The sequence below is a fragment of the Ovis aries genome, chromosome 2 (assembly GCF_016772045.2).
Source record: "Ovis aries strain OAR_USU_Benz2616 breed Rambouillet chromosome 2, ARS-UI_Ramb_v3.0, whole genome shotgun sequence".
In the NCBI taxonomy this organism is placed as follows: Eukaryota; Metazoa; Chordata; class Mammalia; order Artiodactyla; family Bovidae; genus Ovis; species Ovis aries.
In genome coordinates, this window is record NC_056055.1 from 14,326,871 (window position 1) to 14,344,741 (window position 17,871).

The 17,871-nt window shown below is 39.9% G+C and overlaps 2 protein-coding genes across 6 annotated transcripts in view; one reads left to right on the plus strand and one right to left on the minus strand.

Annotated features, from left to right (window-relative positions):
• The window catches only part of CTNNAL1 (catenin alpha like 1), a 59,040-nt gene extending 47,764 nt beyond the window's left edge, over nt 1–11,276 (plus strand). Inside the window, exons 13-19 of one of the 3 annotated variants that reach the window (XM_027964137.3) lie at nt 559–609; nt 704–858; nt 4,356–4,404; nt 7,140–7,196; nt 7,336–7,449; nt 8,276–8,359; nt 8,498–11,276. In XM_027964137.3, the coding sequence (XP_027819938.2) occupies nt 559–609; nt 704–858; nt 4,356–4,404; nt 7,140–7,196; nt 7,336–7,449; nt 8,276–8,359; nt 8,498–8,503 (516 nt within the window). In that variant the 3' untranslated portion in view covers nt 8,504–11,276. Of the gene's footprint in view, nt 1–558; nt 610–703; nt 859–4,355; nt 4,405–7,139; nt 7,197–7,335 lie in introns of all 3 variants that reach the window. The other 2 variants (XM_060408976.1, XM_060408975.1) reach the window with 2 other exon arrangements.
• On the minus strand, nt 11,184–17,829 carry ABITRAM (actin binding transcription modulator). 3 transcript variants are annotated; one of them, XM_004004026.6, is made up of 6 exons: nt 17,701–17,829; nt 16,020–16,071; nt 15,298–15,427; nt 12,485–12,561; nt 12,328–12,397; nt 11,184–12,236 (listed from the first exon to the last, which is right to left on the minus strand). In XM_004004026.6, exons 1-6 carry the CDS (start codon nt 17,795–17,797, stop codon nt 12,099–12,101), a joined length of 564 nt encoding a protein of 187 aa, XP_004004075.1. In that variant the 5' UTR covers nt 17,798–17,829; the 3' UTR covers nt 11,184–12,098. The 3 variants fall into 3 exon arrangements, with proteins under 3 accessions (XP_004004075.1, XP_042098854.1, XP_042098855.1); XM_042242920.2 differs by having other exon boundaries at nt 15,298–15,479; XM_042242921.2 differs by having other exon boundaries at nt 15,298–15,479; nt 16,020–16,090.
• Between the last annotated feature and the right edge of the window lie 42 nt (nt 17,830–17,871).

Consider the following 17,871-nt stretch of genomic DNA (forward strand, 5'->3'; position numbering starts at 1 on the left):
TAGTGGAGGGGCCAGGGAGGTTTGGGTGTGTAGTAATTGGTCTGTGGGAAGACTGCGGAAGTCTTTAGGAGTCTGAAACACAGATGCTTTCCATAGCCCCAGATTTCCAACTACCTACCTGTTCAAAGCTGAAGCCACATATTCGGGTATTTGCCGTTACAGTGGACCCTTGAACAACATGGGTTTGAAGTTTGAGGTCCACTTATTAGTGCATTTTTTTCAATTGTTCATACTACAGTGCTGCACCATCTGAGGTTGGTTGAATCCACAGACGCAAAACCATAGATATGGGGGAGCTATGGATATGGAGAGTGGACTCTTTTTAAGTTATACGGAGGTTTTTGGCTAAGGTGAGGGTCAGCGCCCTTAACCCCCACGTTGTTAAGGGTCAACCATAATTGTTTTTACTTAAACAGTTTAATAAAGTTTAAGTATGAACTGAAAAAATTTTAGTTAAAATTTTGTTAAGGTACTTTGTTATGCTTTGCGTTACTATTGCGCGTCTTCACAATTAACTGTACCGATTTTTAAGATGCTCTAATCTTTTTATTGTCACAGAAGAATAGTGCAAACCTGAGATCATTAAAGGCAGATAAGCCTGACTCTGAGGTAAGATCTTCTCTTTTGCGATAGTCTTACTTCCAGTCTTACTTTTACATAGTTAATGGCTACATCATTTTGATTAAAAATGTATGTTTTGTAGGAGCAAGCCAAGATAGCAAAGCTTGGACTCAAACTGGGTTTGCTCACTTCTGATGCCAACTGCGAGATTGAGAAGTGGGAGGATCAGGAGAATGAGATGGTTCTATCTGGACGGAACATGTCCAGTATGGCCTATTCTCTGTATTTATTTACTAGGTAAATGTAGTTACATTACCTTTTAAAATGAATTTAATGATATCTGGTATAAAGAAAAAGTGCCATGTTATGTCATTGATAGGTTGAAGTTGGTTTCAAATATATGTAAAAAGACTGAGTAGAAGTTCTTATGACAGTTCAGTGAATGCAGCAGGAAGACATTCATTTAATGAGGATTTGGACTTAGATGAGATCCTCTTCTAGGTTTGTGTGCCATTCCTTGCATAGTTCTGAAATAATTTTGCTTCCTGATTTTTCGTCATCCCACGTATCAGTGTCTCCCCCAGCCTGCATCAGTAAGTTTAAACGACATGCCTTTGAAACCTTTATGCAGGGACTGCTTATACACAGGTCAAGGAACAGAGCCATAGGTCTGCCTTGTGGGTAGCACACCTCCACGGGTCAGCATTCATTATGTAGCAGAGTTTCCCTAACTTTACATTTATCTGAGCTACATTCTCTGTCTTTTCTTATAATAATGGAAGATTATACATATGTAATAGTATCTCAGTGTTGTTAAAACTTTAATCAGTTATGCACTCAATAACCTGTTCTAGAATTTTCTCAAGGCATGACCTCAGACTTTTCACTCATCCTTCTGATATGTATCTTTCTCATTTTTCAAAACTGGAGAATACTTGGTATCTTCAGTGTTGTGGCTTCTCTTCTACTCATTTTGACTTTGAAATTATAACCAGCAGTGGGCCGCACCTGCTGGTTGTTCCGTATTCTGGAATGTAATCCATTTGGTCTGAAGCTCAGCTAAACTAATTGGGATCTCTACCACTGTGTGGGCTTTGGGGCTCAATAAAGAGCCCCTTTTTCTTCACCCAAATTCAGAATTAACTGAAAAATAAGCAAAAGAATAGGCAGATGGGGGCCACTGGCATTTATAAAGCTGATACTGAATAATGTAGTTTATAGCCATAGGCAAATAGGTTTTTAAAAATAATACCTAGAATTAAGAAATCTTACCCCCTAGGGGCAGAATGTATCTCTTAAAACACTTGAAAGACCAGATATATTCCAAGGGTACCTTTACTACCAAGAGAAAAAGGAAAAATGAAAGGGCTACCGTGTCCAATTTATTTTCGCAAAGTCAACAAAAAGACTGAACATAAAAATCAGTAATCATCCACCCTCTTCTGAGGGGTGAGATAAGTGAGAGCGCAGAGAGAAGTCAGGGAGGCTGTGCTGGTGAAGATTTCTTCGTATAAAGGAAGATTAGGGGTGAGGAAGAAACATTCATTCTTGTCTTCATGATGTCTTCTACCTTTTCAAGAGAAATGATTCTTCCAGGGGGTAAAGGAGAAATGATAGGAGTTGAATAAGTTTGCCTCTGGTCAGCAGTCATTTGTTAATATCTTCCCATGTTTTCCATCATTGGAGAGCTTTCTGTCCCCCACTTCGGTGGTTTCCTTCCTTTGTTCTTAATTCTTAGCAACCTTCTCCCAGAATTGAATTTTCTCAAACTAGTTTTGACCTCCTTTTTTAGTTTATATCACTTAAAAATCCGATGAGTCAAGTGTGCAAAAGAAAGTAAAATAGAGTTTCTTTGTTTATCTACATTCAACGTGTGGTTAACTGAAATGTGAAGATTAACTGAAGAAACAGAGATCTTCGCACTGGAATCATGCTAGTTATCTCATGGTGATAAAAATCAGATTAAAAATTTTTTGACTGCTAAAAACTGAAGAAATAAATTTTTACTTACCAAATGTAGTTTGGTATTTGTTTTGAAGTCGCTCAGTCGTGTCTGACTCTTTGCGATCCCATGGACTGTAGCCTACCAGGCTCCTCCCTCTATGGGATTCTCCAGGCAAGAGTACTGGAGTGGGTTGCCATTTCCTTCTCCAGGTTTGGTATATAAAGTGAAAATGTTAGCTGCTCAGTCATGTCTAACTTTTTGTGACCCTCCCTGGTCTGTAACCCACCAGGCTCCTCTGTCCATGGAATTCTCCAGGCAGTAATACTGGAGTGGGTTGCCATTCCCTTCTCCAGGAGATATTCCTGACCCAAGGATTGAACCCAGGTCTCCTGCTTTGCAGGCAGATTCTTTACCATCTGAGCCACCGGGGAAACCCTTGGTATATAAAATCTTCCCAAATAAAGGATTCATCAGTAGAAAATTTTTTTTTTAAGTTTGTGACTGCCCCTTTTATTTCTTGTTTCTTATCTCAGGATGTTTCAGGATTGTATGGTAAGCAGTTTTTGTTTCTGAGTCAGAATAGTGGATCCTGGCAAGGGATGACATGCGGCCCACAGAGAGTAGGAAGCATGAAAGGCTCTATTGTGAAGAGAAGGGATAACTAAAGCTCCGTGGAGGCAGACTTGTTCCTGGGGTATGGTTATTGGACAGGAACCACTGACGTTCAGGAAAATAAAATGAATTTTCTGTGATGTATAGCACCTTGTGTCATTCTTGCAAGTCTCAGTAATATAATTGTCGTAGACTCTCAAGCTGGCTTTGTTTTCTACCCACCCTGTCAGTGTACTTGTTTCTCCCCCAAACAGTTTTTCTGTTTTCCCTTAAGACAGTGGCTTACCAGCCTCATCTAATTGCTTTTTTCTGAGACTCATCTGTTAGTCTTCACAGTACCAGTTTTGTAATGGTCCTGGGCGGTTTTATAGTTTTTCTTAAAGGCTGTTATTTAAGGTTGTCTTGACAATTTATATAGTTTCTTTGTCGTTTATTTACAGTTACTCATATTTCTTATAATTTATGTCTTTTAGATTTTCTAATGGATTATACTTTTTAAAGATTTCACACATACCAGTATCATATAGTTTTAAAGTGGTTTCTGCTTCATAATTTCATTTGTCCTTCCAACAGTTTATCAGCATAAAAGAATGTTGTATTCATAACTAGTAGCTACTGAGGGCCATCGGTACCTGCTAGATTTCAGATCTTCTGATTCCCGCCTAGGCTGTTGCTCTTCTTAATGTATTCTGTTGCCCTTTGTTGTAATTTACTTTTCACTTGTGAAGTTCTTAATTCTTCTTGGTAGTTTTCAGTGTGATATTTCTTAATCTTCTTGATGAGAGTGGTAGCACAAATATTGTTTTGCTGATTTTATAGACTCAGAATTGAAACTTCTGACGTGCCTTGCCATAGTTGAAATTAGAATAAAAAATGAGAATTTCTTGATTTTCGGTCTCATCTTTTATCTCTTATGGAACAAAGGCGTTTTATTTTCAGATCTCATATTTTGAGTTTATGAAGGAAAATAAAGTTAAAAAAGAAACATAAAACTTAAATATGTCAGTTTTAATTTTCTTTACATTATAAAATTTACATATATAATGTTGACCAGTTTTTAAACGTGCCTTTAGAGGTAAGAGTTAAAGCTGCTTTAAGAAGAGTGACAATATTACTCGACTCTTCAATATTATTCTTCAGATTTTGGATCTGTAAATACACAGGATGCTCTAAAACTTTAAAATCAATTTCTAGGCAATAACTTTTTCTTAGCTCCTTAATAATTATTTTATTTCAGGGGAGAGGGGCCATTAAAAACCTACCAGGATTTAATTCATCAACTAGAGGTATGTTTACTTTCTATTTTATGATAATACTTTAATTCCGGACTAAAAGTTGGTAACAGATAGTTTTCTGAATGATTTACTATGTCACATTAGTGTGTTTACCTGTACATACCACACGTGTACAGTAGAAGCGTGGTAGAAAAGTCAAGGGTTTGCACAGCGTATTTTACAGCTAAATCTAAAAAACGGTTATCCTTTTTGGAAAAAAAAACATAGGGATAAAGTAGAATGGGCTTTGATAGTCACTAGATGGAATATTAAGGTTTAGGTTTTCCCAAGTAGGTAAAAATATCCTGTTAGCAGATGCCTGTCTCTTATATTGTCCTGAATACTAGGAAAGCTTTTTGACTTCATTATTGCACTGGATGAATGGTATTGACTAAATGAGGAAACACATAAGAAAGCTTCTGTCACAGGCTTGAGACCATTGCAGCTTCGCAGTACATGTTAGTTTCCTTCTTCCATGGTCCCGATGATTAGGGCCTTCAGGGAGAGACAGAAACACCGACACCTGCCCTTCTGGCCTGTGTGTCTTACGAAATTTCACGTAGGCCTGACTCTAATCCTCCTCCCTTACTTAGAGGCTTAGATGGTGAGATTACAGGATGCCTTTCTTGTTTCCCCTGACTCTCATGTCAGTCTGTTTGCCTCTCTAGAACCAAGGGCATTCTTGCATTTGAAATTTCTATCACTTTATCACCTTTATATAGTTTCCTTTGGCATTCCCCTGTGCTTTCACCTAAGTCTCTTCAGGAAAGGGATTTCAGCTTGAGAGGATGCCAGTCAACAGAGTCAGAAGAACTGCCGGAGATATTTCATTTGGTTTTTCTGTAAAATTGACTATGAGTGAGCTATTTCTGTTTAAAAAGTTGGAGTAAATTCTGGATTCATTTTGTTCAGTTTGACCCATGTCCACTCCAAGGCAGACCACATCGTAGAGAGTATTTCACTGCAAAATTATCCACTCTTACCTTCTTTCTGTGTTAGCGTATTTATTAAACCAACATCTGCTGAAGTGTCTACATAAAATGTTTATCAAATAGTCATTGAATTTGTACTGATGTGTCAGATCCTGGGGTTAAGAGCTCTGCGGAGAAAAGTGAACAAAAGGAAGCCCCTTCCCCTCCCCATGGAGCTTACATTCTAGTGGGAGCAGATAGACAATATGCAATTAAGTATATAATGCCCATATATAAATACTTAGAGATAAAAACATAAAAGTGATAGAGGGATGGTCAGAAAAGACCTCTTTAAGGAGGTAATATTTGAGTAGAGTGCTGAGAGAGTGAGCTAGCTGGATATCTTGGGGGTAGAATATTTTAGGCAGACAGAACAAGTGCAGAGGCCCTGAAGTACAGGAAGCGCAGGTGTCTGAAGAACAAGGAGACAAGCGTGGGTGGAATGGAGTGAACAAGAAGGAAGGTGGTAACGTATGACATCTCTGAGCCTTGGGAGAAACCTTGATTTTTTTTTCCCCCCCAAGAATGATAGAAAACCCATTGAGGGTTTTGCAGTGGCATGACCTGACTTCTGTTTTCAAAGGCTTTTGGTTTGACCAACAGGGTAAACAGTAGCGCCATTTACTGACATAAGGAACAGAGGGACAACACTGGATTTAGAGACTGGAAATCAAGCATGTAGTCTTGCTCAAGTAAGATGTACAGTTCACGTCAGGATAGCTCAAGAATAGAGAGACTTAGGAGTCATCAGCTTTCAGGTGGTTTTGAGACCATGATATTCTGTGAGACAGGGATCTTGCTCCTAGGGGTTTGCAGGCTAGAAGGGAAGAGCTGATACGTACAAGAGAAAGTGGTAATGTGGAAAGATGAGGAGGAACATGTGGGTTAAGTGAATCATTCCATTAGGTTTGAAGGTTGGTGTGAAACACATTGGTTTCCCTTTTAAAGGCTAAGGAGGGATGTAAAGGGCTATTTGACCCTGAGATCAGTTTATCCCATGATAGCAAGGCTGTTGGAAAGAGGGTTAAAGGTAACCCTGAAATGATTTTCTCCTTCTTCATATGCTTTACCTAATTTATTACCAAGATCTATTCTTTTTCTTCAAAAATCATTCTCAAATTTACCCAGTTCTTTTTACTCTTAATGCTGCCACCTAAAGCTACATCTTCATTTCCCTGGTATCTCTCACTCTAGAAGATTCTATGTACCATTTGAAAATAATCATCCTGAATAGTCTAAAGTATTTTCCAGCATTCTTTCCTGTCATCCTATTCTGCTTACTAATAAAGCATAGAATGTGCGGTAAGTAGTAAAAATCTAATCTGAATTGGTCCATTCAGATGGCTGAAGAACGTGTCTGGGTGACAGAGTCCCTCTTGCTAAGCCAGAAGCAAAAACTAGTGTTCTAATGCTTTTGACCTCATGTTCCAAGATTCATCACCCTTTTATAATTGGGGCTACTATGGGATGAACTTCAGATCCATCCAGAAGCCCAGACATAATTTTTCTAAGTATCGCATGATCCTCCACGGTAATTGGAGGTGGCCACACGTAGAGGAGCCTCTGCAGGGATGAGTTTGCATCAGGTCTGGGAAATCTGCTTGTGGATAGAGTTAAACACTTATGTTTTCCTGGGCACAGGGAAAACCGTAGGAGTTCCCATGACAGGTGTTTAATGTTTGGGTTTTAGTTTTAAATTCCATATGAAAATTATCTATGAGTGTACTTGTTACCAATAGAAGACATACACCTAAAGTAGTTTTTCCTTTCTACCAGGTTTTTGCTGAAGAGGGTTTGAAGCTTGCTTCAAGTGTACAGGCTTTCTCAAAACAGGTAATTCACATATCCCCCTGCCTGGTCCTGGTGGTGATGTCATAAATACTCATTTTGAGAGTGTATTATTAAGATATATTTGATGTTTAAAAGGTGGCATTTCATTGGAACTGTTATAACTGCCATATTTACATTTCAGCTGAAAGATGATGACAAACTTATGCTTCTCCTGGAAATAAACAAGTTTGTCCCTCTCTGCCACCAGCTCCAGACAATAATTAAGACACCTTTACAGAATCAAGTGTTTCTAAAGGTAAAAGGGACAGTGGGATGTGCAGGAAGGCACTTGAGAAACGTTCACACTCCTTTTTTTATTAGGTTAGCATCCAGCCTCTTTCTTCAAATAAAGTGTTAATACCCAAAGTACAACTGATTTCCATTTTCCTGCCTCAACTACAAGAACTGTTTATCATCTGTAGCTGACCTCGGGGAGCAGTAGGTTCACCAGATAAGTTAGCTTTTTGGACATGATTAATGCCATAGCACTGAGCTGCTGCTGCTGCTAAGTCGCCTCAGTCGTGTCCGACTCTGTGCGATCCCATAGACAGCAGCCCACCAGGCTCCCCCGTCCCTGGGATTCTCCAGGCAAGAGCACTGGATTGGGTTGCCATTTCCTTCTCCAATGCAGGAAAGTGAAAAGTGAAAGTGACGTCGCTCATAGCACTGAGCAGCTGCCCCTAAATGTCACCATCATCACCTGTCTAGGGCACAGACCCTTCAGAGAGAAAGGCTCCTATTGTTTATCTTAGGAAGTTTGTGTGCAGCCGAGTGCGAGGGATTGCAGGTTAAGGGGCTCACTGCCACTGGTGCACACTGAGAAACCCATCAGTGGTCTGAAATAGAGCAGGTTGGTTTTGCATTCATTCTCCTGAGGCTCCATGAAGTTGGCACACACGAGACCTCAGCAGCAATCGCGGCTTCTGTGTTCTGGGGCCTCAGTCCATCAAGTCAGTTCAGAGACCTTAATCTGTATAGCCGCTGAGATCCCTTAGATTTCTGTAATGGTGAAGTTGTAGATACTAAAGGCTTTTGAAGGCCCCCTGGTAGGAATTTGATCTGCTTGCTTTCTGTCACTCCAGGTTGATAAGTGTATTACAAAGGCAAGATCCATGATGGCTGTTTTGGTTCAGCTTCTCTCACTTTGCTATAAACTGTTGAAGAAGGTGAGATGATTTCTCTGTCTTAAACTCAAATTTTAAAAATTGTTGTAATTGAAAATGCAAAAGAAAATAGATGCTGTTTAACTTTGCAATTTTTATTTTAAGAGTAAAGCAGAAACTAATTATATCAATTCTTTCCAGCTTTAGATGGAAAACAGCAGATGGGTCTCAGTTACAACTGTGGATGGTAAAACTTGAGAAACTTTTGAGGTCAGATCTTGGGAACGCCATGTGGCAACACTGACCGTTTTAAAAAGCAAATGATCCTTTATGTTTCAGAAACTCAACAATTTTGCAGAGAAAACAAACTGAAATCTTGCTTTATTTTCTGATCATGAAACCGATTGTGAAGCTTTCTGACAACTAATAAATGCCATGGTAGTTGCTATATTTCTAATTGCAGGGTGATTTTAAAATGGGACATTGCTTTGAATAATGTTCTTTAAGTCAGACCAAATATCCCAACTGTCTTAACGACAGTTTAATCCAAAGAAGCTATTTTAAATATATGCTCACGGATGGCATATTTTACCATAAGTTTCTATTTTATAAAATTTAAGCTTCTCATCTAGGACACTAATTTGCAGCAGAAGAAAGCCAGTAGTCTCGGTGATGCAGGGTTTCCCATAAGCCTGTGGACTCGTCTTCACTCCCTCCTGCCTACTGAGAATGACTGGGCCTCTGCCTTCCCCTCTGGGGCAGGTCATCCATCCTAAGAGCACACGTTTGTTCTCTGTGTTTCAGAGCACAGGCAGTCTATTGTGATGCATGTCCCTCTCCTCTCCCTTCCCGAAAGCAGGATCATGGAGCTCATGCCACAAAAGCCTAGAGAGCAGCTCACTAGGAAGTGGTTGTAGTTCTCATTCTAGCATAGCTGGCTTGTTTCTGCCCTGAATATTAGTTGGAACCCTAAGTCTCTGTTACTGGCTTCAGAAGTAGTTTTTGTACTTCTCAGTAGCGACTGATGGAATGTAAGATAGAAGACAGAATAACTGAACTAAGCTGTTTAAATTCTGAGTAAACATACATTTTATATACATGCCTTTGGAATGTTCCATTATAAAACAAATAAACATCTTTAGTCTTTTAAATTTTAGGGTTCAAAGCTTTTGTTTTTGTGGGGTGGGTTTGTAGGATCCGTTTATAAGTTCTGTCCTGATTCTGTATTGTTAACTTTGTTTTTCTGTTCTTTTATCACAGTGCTTTGAAATTCATTTTGAAATCTAACAGGACATGCCAGTTGCCAAAAGGCAGCATTTCTATAGGCCTGTCTGATGATAATTATCTGGTTCAGCCCTCATAATGAATATGCACCCGATCATGAAGAACCACAGAACTACCACCTAGCTAGTCAGTATTTTATTGAAGGAAACCTGAATTTGCTGTAGGCCTTCGGGAGAAAATGGGATGTAGTCAGCTTTGTTATGACCTTTATAAAATATTTCTTTATAGAAATCACCAAACATGATATTTATTCCCTGAAACCAAAATATTCTTTTAAATTACAGTGGAAATAATGGGAGAATGCTATAACAGTATATGTAAAACAGATATATAATCCTTTTACTATCTTTAGTATCTTTGTTTTATGACATCTCTGGGAATCATTTGTGCTACATGAAATGGGGATTTGCTGGTTTACACTTACACTTTGAGCTCACAGTACTATCAGAGCGGAGGTTCAGAGTTACTACTTGTATCATGTCTGGTGGGTATACTTAGGGGACAGTCAGGCTGGCACTTAAAAGAATTTTCCTTATAAATCAAAAATAATTTAAAAGCTTTATTCACAAAAGAGCTTATATACTTGAAATGAGAATTGTTCATTTGCTAAGTCGTGTCCAACTTTGTGACCCCATGGACCGCAGCATGCCAGGCTTCCCTGTCCTTCACTATCTCTCAGACTTTGCTTAAACTCATGTCCATTGTCGATGAAGCCATTCAACCATCTTATCCTGTCAACACCTTCTCCTGCTGCCCTCAATCTTTCCCAGCATCCAGATCTTTTCTTTTGAGTTGGCTCTTCCTATCAGGTAGCCAAAGTATTGGAGTTTCAGCATTAGTTCTTAAAATGAATATTCAGGGTTGATTTCCTTTAGGATTGACTGGTTTGATCTCCTTGCTGTCCAAGGGACTCTCAAGAGTCTTCTCCAGCACTACAGTTTGAAAGCATCAATTCTTTGGCACTCAGCCTTCTTTATGGTCCAACTCTCGCATCCATATGTGACTACTGGAAGAACCATAGCTTTGACTATGGGGGGACCTCGGACAGCAAAGTGATGTCTCAGCTTTTTAATATGCTGTCTAGATTTGTCATAGTTTTTCTTCCAAGGAGCAAGTGTCTTTTAATTTCATGGCTGGAGTCACTGTCCACAATGATTTTGGAGCCCAAGAAAAGAAAGACTGTCACTGTTCCATTTTTTCACCATCTATTTGCCACGAAGTGATGGGACCAGATGCCATCTTCGTTTTTTGAATGCTGAGTTTTAAGCCAACTTTTTCACTCTCCTCTTTCACCTTCATCTAGAGGCTTTTTAGTTCCTCTTCACTTTCTGCCATAAGGGTGGTATCATCTGCCTATCTGAGGTTATTGATATTTCTCCCGGCAGTCTTGCTTCCAGCTTGTGTTTCATCCAGCCCAGCGTTTCTCATGATGTACTCTGCATATAAGTTAAATAAGCAGAGTGACAATATACAGCCTTTTGAGGTACTCCTTTCCCAGTTTTGAACCAGTCCATTGTTTCAAGTCCGGTTCAGAGTGCGAGTAGGGGTGGGAAAGGGATAACTTACAACTTGAACAGCAAAAGATGAAGGAAGTCCAAAAGAATTTACACATCAATGATAACTTTTATTTAAAAAGAAATATTTGTATGTTTGTATGTGTTGCAGCCCTTAAGGAAAAATAAAAATTTTAAAAGCACTTTTATTTGAAATTCATTGTAAATATATAATCTGAAACCATAAATTCATAGATTTTTGTTTCTTTAAATATGAAAGCTTTTTTTTTGTTCAAAGGCATCTGTGTCTTTGAATTATAATAACTTCTTCACTGGTTATCCTGTAACTGAAGTGTGAGATTGACCACAAATAAACGTTACGTAACACCACATGGTAATACTTCCATGTTAGCAAAGCCCCTTTCAGGCCTTTTCATGTGTCCCCCATTAAGAAGCCAGTGCTACATTGTTCAGAGCTGAAGGCCAACCTGTAGGAACAGAGAAGGCAAACTATGCCCTTGCCTCTTCTTGGCAACGTAAGTGAGACCAGACGTTTTGGTGGTGTCACACTGAAGCAGATTGGGGAAGAAAGGCTGGTGGTTTTTCAGCTTCAACATGACGGAAAATTGAGGCAAAAACAATTACCATCTGTAACATTCAAACAGAATTATGTCAAAACATAGTAGTTATTAATGGGCTACAGGATGATGAGTAAATTTTTCCACAAAATGCTTTGTTGGTTTTTAACCAGGAAAACATCTTGCTTGCCAGTTGTTAGAGAAAAGCAAGAGAAGAACAGAGTGAGTGAGTACATGCGTAGTCAGATCTGGGAGGCAGAAGACAGAACTGAGGCTTGTCATGCAAGATGAAGAAGGGAAACTCGGTCGGTTTTCAGATCGGGCCTCGCTGCGGGTGGCCGGGTGGGAAGGCGGCCTCACCCGCGGTTCTTCCTCGGTGCACGGACTGGCAGGCCAGGTAAGGACAAGGAGGCAGCGCTGCTTTCACTCCGCCTCAGTCCTCGCCCCTCAGGAGGCAGCTGTTGTGGCTTTGAGGCGTTTCACCACAACTTCTTCATACTCCTTTTGTGTCAGTAACCCTTCTGTTACGCTTTTACTTTCTTCAAATTTGGGCAACACAACTGCAATGTAGCCTTCGGTAGATGGCTAGAAAGGAAACAATATTTAATGTTGTTGAATGATACAGAAATCAGATAAAAAGTACTGGATGGGCTCCTACTTCCCCAGCCCTTTTTACCTTCTCTTGAAGAATAGATGGTTTATGGAGAATGTTTTCATTCACTTCCATCAACCGCCCCCTAACACAGCTAGTTAAAAAAAAAAAAAAAAATTGGTTTGAAGAAAAGTATTAACCTCCTTTCTTTCTCCAAAGTTGTGGTTCAAAAGTAACTTACCTAGATATGGTATATTCTTCTCCATCTGAGCAGTAAATCTTACACAGAGGTGCAAGTTCTGTGAGAAACTGTGCCCCCTGATAATAAAAGGGAAGAAAAATTAATTGATGTACATTTTCATTTTTCTTTGAGAGGCAGCCCTCAGTGTTACAATAGCATATATTCCTGGAATTTGTGTTTTAAGTAAAAATGAGTGAAGTACAGAAAAAAACATTCATTTCTTCAAACATTTATATATTAAATGCCTGCTACGGGTCAGGTAACATCCTAAGCTCTAGGGGGAAAAGCAGTCAAAGACACATGTGATAATAGTTTAGTTACATATTAAGAATATATTTTATCTTATTATACGTTATATTTAACTGTATATGAGAAAGCTCCATATATCCAAGTGTAAATATATCAAAAGGACAGGGAAATCTTATGAATAAACAATATAAAATCCAATATTATAGCAAACGACAGCAATGTCATACAGTTAGTTTCATTAAGATTCCCACTTATTTTTATATTAGAACTATAATAGATAAAGGGCTTCCCTTGTGGTTCAGCTGGTAAAGAATCCGCCTGCAATACGGGAGACCTGGGTTCAATCCCTGGGTTGGAAAGATCCAACCCAGGTACTGCAGCTACCCGCTCCAGTATTCTGGCCTGGAGAATGCCATGGATAATAGATAAAAGGACTTATTTATTAGGGTCAATCACTAAGGCTTTTTGAAGAGGGATCTTTGTTCTAATTTTTTTTTAAATGCACTTTAAGGAAAATGTGGAAAACAGAAAAGTTTTAAATAGCAGTTAAGAGTAATTTACTCCTTACCCTGTCTCCCACTAGTGTATACTGAATTTTGACATGAATCTGTCTGAATGTCATGGCACAGTTTTAGTTTCACGTTCTCCACTGTACAGATATATCTGGAGAGGTTCTGACAAATACCTACAAGAAGGCTCATAGGAAACGGATGTAAGCATGTTTCATGTATTGCTCTTTTCTTCCAGGAATTTTTACTGCAGTGAACATTTGAGGTCTAGATACTGTTCTTTAGGGCCTCTTTACCACTCACAATATCATTAGTATTCAGGTGTTGTTAGCACATGCTTCACTTCTCTGGCATGTGCTGACTCTGTTTCAAAATACTAGTCAGTGTGACTCCCCACTTTTGAGAGAAGCAGTTAGGGATTTATCCTAGATGGTTTCTCTACCACTGGGTCTGTATCAAAAAGAAGTGTGTTTGTTGTCACCTCCCTTAGAATAAATGATGAGCAGTGCTGAGATCCAATCAGCGTTTCTCTACAGAGGGTCCATATGCAGGTCCCTCTCTGTTCCTCAGTTGTAACAATGGTGTTACTGTTTTGGACAAAGATTTATCACAGGAACATCAGAAGCACTAACTGTTACTTGTAGTTTGTAGATTTCAAAGAATGGTCCATGCTTTTTAAAGTCCATTTTCTTCTTGAATGAGGGGGGGAAATCAATAATTATAAGGCAGGTTATTAGAGGCCTTTAGGCCTAGTATAAACAAGGGTCTTATAGAACAGTGAGGGTAATTAGCAGAAACTCTTTGTATGAACTCAGTAAATGAAAATCACTGCAGATGGTGACTGCAGCCATGAAATTTAAAGACATTCTTTGGAAGAAAAGTTATGACCAACCTTAACAGCATATTAAAAAGCAGAGATATTACTTTGCCAACAAAGGTCTGTCTAGTCAAGGCTATGGTTTTTCCAATAGTCATTTATGGATGTGAGAGTTGGACTATAAAGAAAGTTGAGCACTGAAGAATCGATGCTTTTGAACTGTGGTGTTGGAGAAGACTCTTGAGAGTCCCTTGGACTGCAAGGAGATCCATCCAGTCCATCCTAAATCAGTCCTGAATGTTCACTGGAAGGACTGATGTTGAAGCTGAAACTCCAATACTTTGGCCATCAGATGTGAAAAGCTGACTCATTTGAAAAGACCCTGATGCTGGGAAAGATTGAAGGCAGGAGGAGAAGGGGACGACAGAGGATGAGATGGTTGGATGGCATCACCGACTCAATGGACATAAGTTTGAGTGAACTCCCGGAGTTGGTGATGGACAGGGGGGCCTAGCGTGCTGCAGTCCATGGGGTCGCAAAGAGTTGGACACGACTAAGTGATTGAACTGAACTGAAGTCATCCACTCAAACTTCACCATCTGGGGTCTTTGTCAGGATATTTTAGTATGGTATTGAATTGTCCTTGGTGTGATACCCTCCTTTAATATGAATAATATTGGTCTTACATAGAGTTGTAGAGGATAGAGGTAACATTTTTCTATAACTGAACACTCTGGAGGAAGAAGGTATTGCTAGATGTGTACTAAACTGGCAATGATTTAGGAATGGGAAATGATATGAAGCAAATACTGTGTATTTTCTTAAGACTGATTTTTTTTTTTTTTTTACTACCCCAGAACTTTTTCTCTTTTAAATTCACATGTGAAAATATGTGACCAAAAAGCATTGATCTAATTTGACATACTGGTTTAATAAAATTAGAAGGGACAAAATATCTTCTTATATCGGTATTAGAGTTGTTCTTTCAAAGGCCCACTTTCTCCATCTTTTATCCCGGGGATGGTAGGGATGGTGGTACAGAACCTATATGACAGATAATATTCCTTTTGAAATACCTTATCTTTTTGGTTTGAAAATTTAAAGTTCAAGGTGATTCTTAAAATCACCTCTTAACTGCCAGGGAAGTATGCTGAGTATATATTGCTGGTTATAAGACTGACTGGCTCTATCATTATTCTGATAATAGAGAATTTAAGTAAAGAAATACAGGTACATACCCGCTTAAATTTCCCAGAGACTTTGTTCTGAAGTCTGCTACAGTTGGTACTGATTTGATAAGAAATGCTTTTAATTGTTTTTCCACTTTGAAGAACTGGATGAGATCCTGCCAACGTGATGACACATATTCTACGAGGAGCAAAGATGGATCCTGTATTATCACATGGTATAATTCTTCCTCCTATAACATAGTATTCCTGCTGGCACTGGAAGAGCTGAGCTGACGTTTGTTTAGCCAACCTATCATTCCCTCCCCACCCACCCCTCCCCCGCATTTTTCTTCCCCAGCTACTATTGGAGCTTGACTGAAGAATACAATAATAAAAATGGAGAAAATGGGATTGAGTCTCCTTCCCCTAAAAGGGTAGAGTACCAAGGTGTTTAGATAGCACTGAGACATGCCCATATGCACATCTGTGTTTCCATCCTGGCCCTCTCCATGGGCTCAGGCAATTCCGTGGTTAGGCACAGGCTGGTTACTTGAAGTAGTAGCTGACTAAGGGTATGGTCCTCCATTTGGATGTCTGAGTAATCAAGTTTACTTGTTTAAGCATTGAAAAACTCATTCTTGTCAACCAAATGCCTATTATATATATATATAAAATACCATCTCAACACAGTGGAAGATAATAACTTAATGAATATTCAGTACAAGACCATACCAGGCTACAATACCAGAAAAAAAATTTTTTTAATAATTTAAAATTTCCAGTTTGCTTACCGGTTAGAGTGCTGTAGTATACAGTGGTCTTCACAGGGTTTTCCTTTGACATCTAGAAGAAATTAATGAGTCTATGGCTCTTGAGTCAGTATTTATTGCCACTGTGTGGTACTTTCTTTGGTTCATAAAGATAGTTAATTGTGAAGACTAGATACATATATCACTGGTATCCCCTCATTACTCAAAAAGATACACCTAAAGGCTTCCTATAAAGAAGTTAAAGAAATCTGGACCAGATGGAATCATTCATTCAGTGTCAAAGTGATGTTAATTCTTTGCTCCATCTTGTTTTATCCTCACTTTAAAATGATTATACTCATTATTTCTATTAGGAAAAAAAGTGATGATTAGTGATGCATCTTTTAATATAGTAGCACATGTTTTCCTGGTCAATTTTAGAGTGTGTAACTCATCCTGGTTTGCCCAGGACTGTCGTGATGTTAGCACTGAAAGTCATGTATTCCAGGACAGAATAGATAGATTCCTCAATCTAGGATAAACCTGATGGTTGGTTACACAAAGTTTGGCCAATAAGACATATGGTATTATAAAATATTTCAATATTGCAAAAAACGATTACACCTATTATCCCTGAATGAATATAAGCAAGGATGTGGAGGAGGGTCCCCAGTGATGGTCCCATCACTCTTATTTGAAGGGACACAAAGCTCTCCAATAGGATACCTACTTGTAAGTGTATGTTAGTATCTCAGTCGTGTTCGACTCTGCGACCCCATGGACTGTAGCCCACCAGGCTCTTCTGTCCATGGGATTTTTCAGGCAAGAATACTGGAGTGGGTTGCCATTCCCCTCTCCAGGGGATTTTCCCAACCCAGGGATCGAACCTGGGGTCGCCTGCATTGTAGGCAGATTCTTTACCACTGGGCCACCAGAGAGTGGCGAAGAGTAATAGATTCTGCTTTCTTGGTGTTCAGTAGCTCAGTTGTGTCTGACTCTTTGCCACTCCATGGACTGCAGCACACCAGGCTTCGCTGTCCTTTACTATCTCTGGGTGTTTGTTCAAACTCATGTCCATTGAGTCGGTGATGCCATCCAATCACCTCATCCTGTCACCCGGCCCCCCTTCTCCTGCCTTCAGTCTTTCCCAGCATCAGGGTCTTTTCCAATGAGTTGGCTCTTTGCATCAGGTAGCCAAAGTATTGGTGCTTCAGCATCAGTCCTTCCAATGAACATTCGGAGCTGATTTCCTTTAGGATTGGCTGGTTTGATTTTGCTGTCCAAGGGACTCTCAAGAGTCTTCTCCAGCAACACAACTGGAAGCATCTGCTATCTAAACGCCTCTTTCTAACCCACCCTCTTTTCTCACTCCCTATGCCTCTAGCTTAGTTTCGACCTGATTGTTTAAATCATTTTATGGTGCACTGAGTCCCTTAAAACCCTTTAGGTACTCAAGGAGATTGCAAGCCAGTTCCTATCTCCCTCGGATATCTCACCTTAGACTATCGTCTTCCCCCAAGTAACCCACCCTCCTGAACTCGCACTGCACTCGCCCTCCCCAGAATGCACCCTGCTCTTTTGCCAGGGCTCTGCAAATACCATTCCCTCGGCCTAGAGGGGAACAAAGATCCAGTTCCTTTTGCTGTGGGGAGAGTGCGCGTGGCTTATGATCTGTCATATTGCCAATGGGGCCCAGGAGAGACGAACATCATTCCCCACTTACCCGCTTTGTACCAGCGAGTAAAGTAACGATCCACAAGCGACGGCACCGCAGGCTCAGCAGCCAAGGCGGCCTCAGGGTCCTCGGGCTCGGTAGTCATGGCGACCTCCAAGGCTGCAAACCCCGCCCTCCGGGACCCAGACACTTCCTCCCGCGGGCCCAGGAGTAGGGTGT

Bases quoted from the DNA above. Each gene is read 5' to 3' on its own strand.
- ABITRAM (XM_004004026.6), bottom strand. From the start codon at position 17,797: ATGACTACCGAGCCCGAGGACCCTGAGGCCGCCTTGGCTGCTGAGCCT. The intron at 15,428-16,019 runs GTAAGCAAACTG...TGCTCCTCGTAG, and splicing joins ATACTACAGCACTCTAACCG to AATATGTGTCATCACGTTGG. The intron at 12,398-12,484 runs GTAAGTTACTTT...TTTTTTAACTAG, and splicing joins GAAGAATATACCATATCTAG to CTGTGTTAGGGGGCGGTTGA.